Genomic DNA, 10278 nt, shown 5'->3' with positions numbered 1-10278 from the left:
TCATTTGTTTACTTCTGAGAAAATGTTAATCAACATAAATTTTCATCAAGTAAATTACTTGCCTAATCAACTTTTCTTGTTTGAATGATTCAAAAGGTACATATTATGTACATCCACTCCATTTTGGAAGGAGTTGTATTCTTACACCAAAAATGAACAAAATTAAAAACTATCCTACACAAGATTGTAGACCGCTAACTTCACCTCCTGCAATAAACACGTTGTTGATAACATCCTTCAAATGTCTACAACATATGAGCTTCATCTCACCTAACTCTACCAGTCCTAAACAGTTTTCAGCTGATTTGGGTACTACACATCTTTTGAAACCCAACTTGGCAACAGTATTGATCCTCTTCTCCATCCTACTCACCTGAACGTCAATGAAGTTTTGAGATATCATATAAATAAATATCTATAAATGAAAAAGGCCCTTATGGTAGACTAAATACTAGATGATCTCGTGCAAGTCATGCCAATATGAGTAATAATGCTGAAATTGAGTGCTTACCATGCGAAGCTCACCACCAAGACCAATTTCACCAATGAATACAATGTCATTTGGAATGGGAAACTCCAAAAAGCTGAAGTGACAACATATAAATTAAATGTTAGAGGGAGAGCAACCAAAAGGCATGGCAATGTCATTTCTTGAAATACACATGCCTGCTGCAAATTGCCATTGCAATTGCAAGATCTCCCGCGGTCTCTGTCAATGTCAACCCGCTCACAACATTTAAAAAAATACCCTGTAATGTTAAAGTAGAAAACAAATCAAGCATAAGCAAAACATATACAGACTATTAGTAGTAGGTATGAAAGTAATATAGTAAGAAATATAACAACTGCTTATCATATGACAATAATTGAGAAGATCCATCGACTTTGCACTAATCAACGAAGGGAGAATAACATCAACTCCACTAACAAGCAGAGTAAGAAAATTTTAGATGGGGAGGAAGAAAAGGAGAGCTGTCAACTCACACTTTCTTGTAGCTTCAACCCAGCTTGCTTCATGAGAACCTACCATTCATAAGATGAACTTAAAAACTATGATAAAGAGTACTTTTTATTAAACAAGGAATGTTATAGGACCATGGATAAGAAATTAAACATGAAATAATCAACCAGAAACAGAAGTGATAGACGGCTAAATTTCAGAACTCCTAGAGTTCAAGTTCATTAAAATTCGTATTGGTACGTAAATTGTTCATCATAATGAGGTCCATTCTTGACTTTGCTTAAACTTCATTTTATCTAGATGCATAAAGGTTTTGCCTCTCAGACCAGATGAAGGTCGATTTCTCAACTGTGTCACTGAGGAATTTTTAGACTAGTATAAACAGAAAATTAGACTTGGAAAGTTTGCTGAATGGTTTGAGGGGCAAAAAGTAGACACTTGTGATGTTAGAATTTACCAGAAATAATTCAACTAACGTACCGATATGATCAAATCAGCCTTGCTTTGGTGAATCCCATTAACCTGTCTAGTAACAGAGGATCTGGACAAACACAGTGCCTACAGAAATTTTTTATAGCAAATGATCAAAATGATATAGAAAGATTTATTAGCAACGAGAATGATATACGTGAGTTGAAGTCAAGCAGAAGGTTACTACTACTTACGCTAACAGTTCTGTCTTAAAAATATTATGCCAACAGTCCTCTTTTTTTCCTTTTCCTTTTTAAATAATAATAATAACCTTGTTATAAATATTAGCCATCCAAAATTTTTAACAAGAAATAAGTAGTTCTGATGAGGTTAATTATTAAATCATGGCTCACATCTTGTTAGATGGGAAAAGATCAAGACTTAGACTAAAGAGGGCCTCGGGTTACAAAGCATGGCTGATAAAAACCGCACTCTCCTTGCTAAATGGGTTTGGAGATACTATCACGAGGATGGGGTTTTGTGGAACGAGGTTGTGGATGCTAAACGGGGTGACTTCTAAAAAAAGTCTTGGCCCAACACTAATTTCCCCGCTTACATTAGAGGACCATGGAGTGCCATCTTGATGCACATGAACCTCATTAAAGAAAAGGTTACTATAAAAGTGGGAAATGGGAAAAACACATTTTCGGTTCGACAAATGGATTGGAGCTTCTCCTCTTAATGAGACTTACCCCCGATCGTTCTCTTTATCTATTCATAAACGTTCCTCTGTACACGATCGGTGGGATGCTAGACATGGATGGTCTCTTTATTTTAGAAGAAACCTCAAGGAGGAGGAGATTGATGGATGGCTTGATCTTATGAGCACCATCAATGGTGTCCACCTATCCAATACAAAGGATGCTTGGCTCTGGCAACCAGACACTTCCAGGTCCTCCACAAAATCCCTATCTCGCACACTGGGAGCCTATCCGAATTCCTCTGACCATCCCTTTTATGCAGCCATTTGGGATTATTTTTACCCAAAAAAGGTTAAACTATTCCTTTGGGATGTTAGTCACAATGCCATAAATACTTGCGACAAGGTATGGAGATGTCTCCCCTACATGGCCCTATCTCCCCAGTATTGCCTCTTGTGCAAGTCTGGACATGAATCTACTAGTCACCTTTTCATCCATTGTCATTTTGTCGAGAGATTTTGAAAAGTGATGTTCTCATCCTTTGGTTGGTATACTGCTCTTCTAAAGGACATTGAAAGTGCCCTAACCTACACTCTCACCGGTCATCCTTTTACAAAAATCAAGCTCATCTAGATGCATTTGATTCGTGCTTTCTTATGTAATACTTAGAAGGAAAGGAACAATCGTCTTTTCAACAATAAGGGAAGCTCGTTTGATAGTTTTTTTAACTCATTATCTTTCATGCTATGAGTTGGTGTAAATGCAATTCTTCTTTTAATCCACACACCCTTTCTTCCCTTTTGACCAATTAGAGATCTCTTTTGTAACTCCTTTGGCTTGGGCTTCAGCCTTTTTGTAAATTTCATACATCAATGAAATTTGTTTCTTATGAAAAAAATGAGGTTGAGGTTAATTATTAAAAACGAGTGTTATGCAATAGGCTTAAACAATCAAAGAAAATTCTAAAGTCAGATTAAGACATCCAAAGGTGAAAATAATCATTGGGAGAAGTTTGTAATTCAAAAATTCTACAGCACAGAAAGCACATTCGTAAAGAGCATGAATTCTCAAACAAATAAAACAAACAATTTTTTGAAGGAAAAAAATATTAAACCATGAGGATAGTTCGGGACAATCCAATAAATTCTTGAGATGGAGAGGATTTCGCATTGTTTTAAAGTTGTCCTAATTTCTTTTTTTTTTTTTTTAAAGTTGTTCTAATATAATTAAAATAATAAATATGAGGGTTTTTCCCCAAAAATTAAAAGTAAAAAATATAATAAAAGCTCATGCTTATAAACCAAAATATTATGGCTAAACTACAAATTTTGTTAACCTTCAGGGTTGTGCCTAATAAATATTCAAACTTTTAATGTTGTATTTGATAGATTCCTCAAAGCCTCTAAACTTCAACTTTCAATTTATTGAATAGGACACTTGAATTTTGTGCCTATCAGGCTCATAAATTTTTAAAATATATGAAATATGAAAAAACTTTAATAGACACAAAATCAAACGTTCAAGGTTCTATTAAGAATAAAATTGAAAGTTCAGGACTTATCAAATATTTTAGAAGTTTGGAGACCTATAAACACTTTTTTTTAAGTTAAGAGAGCGATAAGACAGGAGACAACCCTCAAAGTTCAAAACTAAAAAAGTAATTATAACTTGATAAATACTTCTAATAAGAAAACATTCGAATGTGGTATCCATTTTTAAGGGAGGGGATTGTAGTGAATAAGTACCTGAATTTCAAGCAGGAAGGTGCGAGTTCCATCCATGATCACTGCAACAGCAAGTCCTGCCAAATACTCCGAATTTGAATTTGCATTGTGATCCCTTCTAAACATCTCGCTTGGATTTGACACCACTTCTAGTCCTGATGGCAACATTTCAAATACTCCAAGCTCGTCTGTTGATCCAAATCGGTTCTTGACTGGTCGTAGTAGCCGATGCGACAAGCATTTATCCCCCTATATCCACACATAATTTCATCATTCTCTCTACTCTTTTTCCTTTCATACAAATCACTTTTAAGTACTTCGTAAAAGTAAAATAGGACCAACTCAAGAACAAATGAAATTATTTACATTACCCATGTAGTGCAGTTTATAGTCATACGAACACATTAAATGAAATTAAAGGTCTGGAACTGAAAGTGCCTCTATCAAAACTGTGAAATTGGCAATTAGCCAATTACATACTTTTCTCCTTTCTAAAAATAAATAGTTAACAGCATGATTCTAATATTTCAAAGGGATCATTGATCTAGTAAGAAATATAAATTTCTAAATGGAAACATAAGAGTGCATTAATATTTATACTTAACAAATGCACTATATAAAAGGAGACGGAGATTAGAAAGAAAATATCATGCATGGAAAGACGAAATTAGTGAGAGATGAGAAAGTGTGTGCCTAAAAATAAATTACTTATCAAACTACTGGGAGAAAACATATATGGAAAGGGATTAACAAGAAAAGGTTGGTGTACAATGGTAGATTATTGAAAAACAAGGCCCAAAGGCATGAGTCAATAAATACTGGTCATCTCATCCCACAATAGCTAATGGGTTTTGACAAAGCTGATGATAATATGTCTGAAATGCACGGCTAAAAAAGAATAAACAATAGAAGTAAAATGTAAGGGATGTAAATGTACCCACTTCCATATACAGTACAACATCCACAATGTGCTCCAGAACTCGAGGTCCAGCAACTTCTCCTGATTTGTTCACATGTCCAATCTGAAATATTTCAACATATCAGAATGTGCATATTACTTCCAAACATATACCTCTACATGCATAGGTGCACGTGTACAAAAAAAGATTACTTCCAAAGTACACATAGAATTACATAAACCTATATGTATATATACAAGGTTCTTTAGAGAGTAATGGCATGTATGGGAACTATTCTAAAATGGTTAACATCACTTTTCTCATATTCAAAATAAAATAAAAAATAAAAATACAAAAAAAAAGGCTTTTAATCCCTTAAAATCCATTCTAATAGAATTGAAAATGTGTGCCAGAGTGTAAAATTAAAAAATGAATTGATTTGAGTGATGAGTGATTTTGAACATGAAAAATTGAACATTCACTCTCAAACATGCACTAAGACTTGCAAATTAAGTTTTCAATCATGTCGTCGGTCAAACAAGAACTCCAAGAAAATTGAGCAGGTAGCTACTCTAATATCCACTCTCAAAGACAACAGTAGGTAGAGTATTACTTTGATATCAAGGACAGTAAGTAAAATTAACCAGGAATGCCGTTAATTCCCATCTTGATAGGAAGGTCCCAAGCCATCGATTTTTTATGGAAAAATCAGAGAATTGAGAAGACCATAACTAGTAAAACAGCATTTGAGCAGGAAGCATTTATGCCACAATGTCTACCATCATCGAAATGAAGGATGAGTTCAGGTGCAACTAAAAGGAATACTTTAATTTATAAGAAAATATTCATTGAGAAATGAAATGTAAAAATGGTGGGAAAACTTCAGCCAGAGATTAAAAAAAAACTACAGAAAACAATCCCTCTAATCCATGAAAAATCCTACTATGGAGAAGAGGAGACTTGTGATAGAAGCACTGTAAGCCTGCCAAAAGAGTTAAAATGGGAATGCCAACATCAGAAAGCCATTGAATGAAAGGGGAAAAAAAAGGATGAAAAGGTGATCTTGAGTTTCTTCACACGCCAACTTGGAGATAGATTTTCTGTTGTAATTCTAGCTTCATATGAAAGAACTTGAAAGGAATGATTTAATAGGTGACAGGTTAATCTCTCAAAACGCACAAGGACGATACTTTATTCCCAATAACTACAGGTTAAAGAAATGCTATAGTTTGTAAAATTTCAGAGGTTCAAGATTTGAAGAGTGAAAAAATACATTTGTAATGGAGAAAGCAATAGTGGACTTAATTGTATTAAACACTACACCACAAGCCTAGTTTGTAAAGTTGACTCAATCCAAACAAGAATACACATGAATTGGTGTTGGGTTTACTTACCAATAAAATGGGGATGCCGGTTCTCTTTGCAAAACGGAGAAGGGCCGAGGTGCATTCCTTCACCTGTCAAGATTGAAGTTCCTAAGATCTCAGCTTTGAGTGAATCATACAGTTCTAAATTCACTGTATGATTACAGTGAAGTGAAGCAGTGGATGAGCATAAAAAGTTTTCACCCAAATCACATGTTTGGTAGAATAACGTTTCTAACCTGTCCAATCCCTCCAGCACTTCCAGCTACTCCTTGCAAATAAACTGTTTGAATAGAATCAATGATCAAGGCTCTAGGAGATATAGGCTGAATCTTCTCAAATATATCCTGAAATAAGGAAAACTACTAATTATTTCACATCTTCCATTGTTTAGCTTATATACTTGTGATAAGACTACCTATCCTTTATGATTTATCAAATACACCCAATCTTCAACGTAGATCAACCTATCTCACCTAGAGTCCTAGACCACATGTTAGCAAGACTTAAAATGTAGAATGTGCATAAGTAAATCATAACTATAATCCCAGTTAAACAAAAAAATCAGGTTGACAGGAGTGGAAGAAGTCAACACTGGAACAAAACCAGCAAGAAAATGTACATAATCACGCACCTCAACATCAGTACTTGAATACAAGTAAAGATTCTCAGTTTCAATATTCAGTCGGTCTGCTCTATTTCCAATCTGCTCCACACTCTGCCAAAGGACAACTGGATATGAATACAAGGGAAGGAACTCACCAAGAGTCCTAGACTCCTAGACAGGTTAGGCGAATCTTTAAAAAGAACAATGAAAATTAACCATCTTAGACTGTTAGGAGAGTAACCTCTTCGCCAGAGACATAAACAACCGATGTTAATTCACCTTGACCACACCCTTCGGCTAAAAGGGCAGCAATCTTCGAATCAAATGTGTGATTTGCCACCATGACCAAAAAAAATTGGAAATGTAAATAAGATAATAATAAAATATAACTTCAAAAAACTACCACATCAAAATTAAGGTCTACATGTCTTCATACCTGCAACAACAATGTACTCTTGCCAACACCAGGATCACCACCAATCAAAACAAGAGAACCTTCAAAGCCAGGAAGATGTAGATATTAATAGACACTAAAAATAAGCTTTTCAAAGGAAATTTGAAGGATGATATACTAAAATACCAAAATCACAATTGGTAGCATTTTACCTCATGGCCATCCAAATCATGAAGGATTGTATAAATCATTATGATATAAATCAAGGTGAGATTTACTTGAGAGGAATTTAGGCTCCCCCCCCCCCCCCAAAAAAAAAAAGAAAAAGAAAAAGAAAAAGAAAAGCAGACATGAGGGAAATGTAGTCTATTATATTAAGCAGAACTGTCTCAGTAGATACTATACATAGGAATCCAAGGTTAGTATTCGCTATATAGTTTAGTTTAGCAAGTTTTGAATAACATATCCTACTCTGAGATAAATTTCCGTCATGAAGATGGAAAATTAACTTCACAAAGATTCATTGCCTGCCTTGAGTGGAAATACAAGTTTTACAAAAATAAAACATGTTTTAACTTCCGTTGATTACTAAGGGTAAAGGAGCATCAGAGACATGGAAAACAGAAAGAATGACTAGATGGCAACTATTAAGCACAATCACAATACTACGCAAAAGAAACTTGAAGTTTGAACTGACCCGGTACCAGTCCACCACCAAGCACCCTTGCCACTTCACTTCCGAAGGGACCAGGCCTAAACATCAAGCAAGTTAAAAGATGTTAACTTTCCCTCCTATCAACATCCATTCAAGATGGATAAAAAAGAATATCCCCCAAACCGTCGGATATCCAAAATGTTCATACAACGTTATAAATAATAATCCATTGAGTTCATTACAACCCCCTGAACTCCATCAGGGGCGAGGTTGAAAAGCAATTATGGATTAAAAGAACACTGCGTTTCAACTCACTCTAGTGGAACTGCTTTATTGAGTTTGATATGTTTTCTAGTGCAAAAGAGAGATAAAGAAGATAAAGAACATAAAGTTGCAAAATATAACTCACAAAGGAAGTCTCCAATCCCGAGTATTGATTCCCCGGTTCACATCAGTCAACCGCAGAGGATTCCCGTCGGTGGCCTGCTTTGGAAGCCATGCTCGAACCACATTTTCTGAAACTTCAAACCCTCGACTCCCTCCTCCACTATCATCCCCCTCCGAAAACTGCTTCATTGTACCAACCATATCACAGGACCGACAAGTTCCCCACCACTGCCCCTCATTATGCCCACAGTTCGAACAAACCCAAGAAACTTTGCTCTTCTTCTTCTTCGATCCCACAACCTTCCCCAAATTCGGCCTGCAAACCGACCCATCTCCTAAACCCACTTTCCCCACACTCTCCGAAGTCTTCTCGTTCAAGAAATCCTTGGCCCCATCTCCATTTCTCGACGAAGCCCCGAAGGTTTGAATTCCAATGCTCGGTTCGGGCTCTTTTCTATCGCTACCGCTTCTGACCCTTTGTGTAAGAAGCCTACTCGTAACGGGGTCGTAAGTAGTCCAAACACGGCGGTCCTTTCCATTTTCTGAACCGGAACCGCCGATGGGGTCGCCGTTCGGGGCATCGACGCCGATTGTCGAAAGTTGCGCGGTGTTGAAACGGCCGGCGTAATGAAAAAGTGAAGAGTTGGGGTTCAGGCGGGACCGGCTGGAGATGGGTGATTGAGTATAAGAAGATGAAGTTGCGGAAATGAGAAAGTGCTTTCGAGAATAGAAAATTGTTCTGAAGGATTTCATGTCTAAGAGCTGCATCACACAGCATTTGAGGGTTTTACAAAGATGATGAAGAATTTTAAGCCTTATAATCACCCGCCAATTTCAATTACAGCAGACACGAGCTTCTAACTTTTGAGGTTTATGTTCGTACATATGAATTTATATATTTTAATTTTCGCTCAATTACAAATATAGAAAAATTTGGTAAACTATTTATATAAAATAATAAAATTTAATCTTTTTATATTTATAAGTTCCATGCATATCTATCTTTTTTTGTTATTTCTATAAATAGTTTGACATTTTTCAATCAATAAAAAAAAAAAATTTATAAAATAGTTTTAAACTTTGTTAACTTTCAAAAGTTTCAAAAATATCCTTAAATTTCTAAAATGAGTTAAAAAAAATACACTTATTATTAGTTTTGGATGGAAAACTTTAGATTTTGTGTCAAAAATTCTCCTAAACTTTCAAAAGTTTTAAAAATGTCATTGAACCTAAAAAAAGTTCAAAAGTACTGTTACAGTTAGTATAGGAACAAAAATCATTTATATTACAGTTACTTCTTTATTTCATCTTTTTTTTCTTCCCTTTCTTCTTCAATGCCCTTTTATTACTCACGTTTTTTTTTAATTATTTGACATTTTTGTTTTTCTAAAAATAATAAATAATATATAATAAAATTGTCAATTTCAAAGATATGTGGACTTATAAAGAAGAAATGAGAATAATGGTAGTACCAAGGTATTCTATGACTTTAGGCCCTGTTTAATAACCATTTTGTTTTCTAAAATTAAGCTTATAGACACTACTTCTATATCCAAATTTCTTCCTTTGTTAACTATTTTTCACTAATTGTTTAAAAAACCAAGTTAAATTTTGAAAACTAAAAAAATAACTTTCAAAAAGTTGTTTTTGTTTTTAAATTTGGCTAAGAATTCGACCATTATACTTAATAAAGATGCAAATTATTGTAAAAAAATATGGATGAAATAGGCTTAATTTTCAATAACAAAAATCAAACCAACCAAATAATTACCCAACATGACCTAAATATTTTAACAAATTTGTACATTAGCAGTTGAGTGTGTGTTAATAGCCAAATGTATATTTTTTTTATTTGACTATTTATCTTTTTAGTATATATTTTATGAGGAGATTTTGATTTTGGTATTTTGTGAGATTTTGTGGAGTTTTATGTTTTAGTTAGAGTTTTGGTTCTTATTTTGGTTGCTGAGAAAATTGGTTTAAGAATTAAAAAAAAATCGAAGAAAAATGAGAGTATCTATGTAAAAAAAATGAAAATATTATTTTTTTAGAATTGGTTCTTTTCGAACTTAGAAAAGTTCAAACAAATTGATTGCTATACTAACAATAGTAGCATTTTAACTTTTTTAATTTTATATTTACTTGTACAACAAAGTGTTAATGGTTTCTATGGAA

At 34.4% G+C, this 10278-nt stretch overlaps 1 protein-coding gene across 1 annotated transcript; it reads right to left on the bottom strand.

Moving 5' to 3' along the window:
- Positions 1-39: 39 nt before the first annotated feature.
- On the bottom strand, positions 40-8971 carry LOC120092153 (DNA repair protein RadA). Its single transcript, XM_039050378.1, has 14 exons — positions 8126-8971; positions 7759-7814; positions 7104-7162; positions 6909-6980; positions 6695-6778; positions 6300-6407; positions 6091-6153; positions 4739-4819; positions 3819-4046; positions 1442-1519; positions 985-1023; positions 667-749; positions 512-584; positions 40-373 (listed from the first exon to the last, which is right to left on the bottom strand). Exons 1-14 carry the CDS (start codon positions 8869-8871, stop codon positions 170-172), a joined length of 1974 nt encoding a protein of 657 aa, XP_038906306.1. The 5' UTR covers positions 8872-8971; the 3' UTR covers positions 40-169.
- Between the last annotated feature and the right edge of the window lie 1307 nt (positions 8972-10278).

This window comes from Benincasa hispida, chromosome 1, assembly GCF_009727055.1.
Source record: "Benincasa hispida cultivar B227 chromosome 1, ASM972705v1, whole genome shotgun sequence".
Lineage (NCBI taxonomy): Eukaryota > Viridiplantae > Streptophyta > Magnoliopsida > Cucurbitales > Cucurbitaceae > Benincasa > Benincasa hispida.
This window is presented reverse-complemented; position numbering and strand designations above follow the sequence as displayed.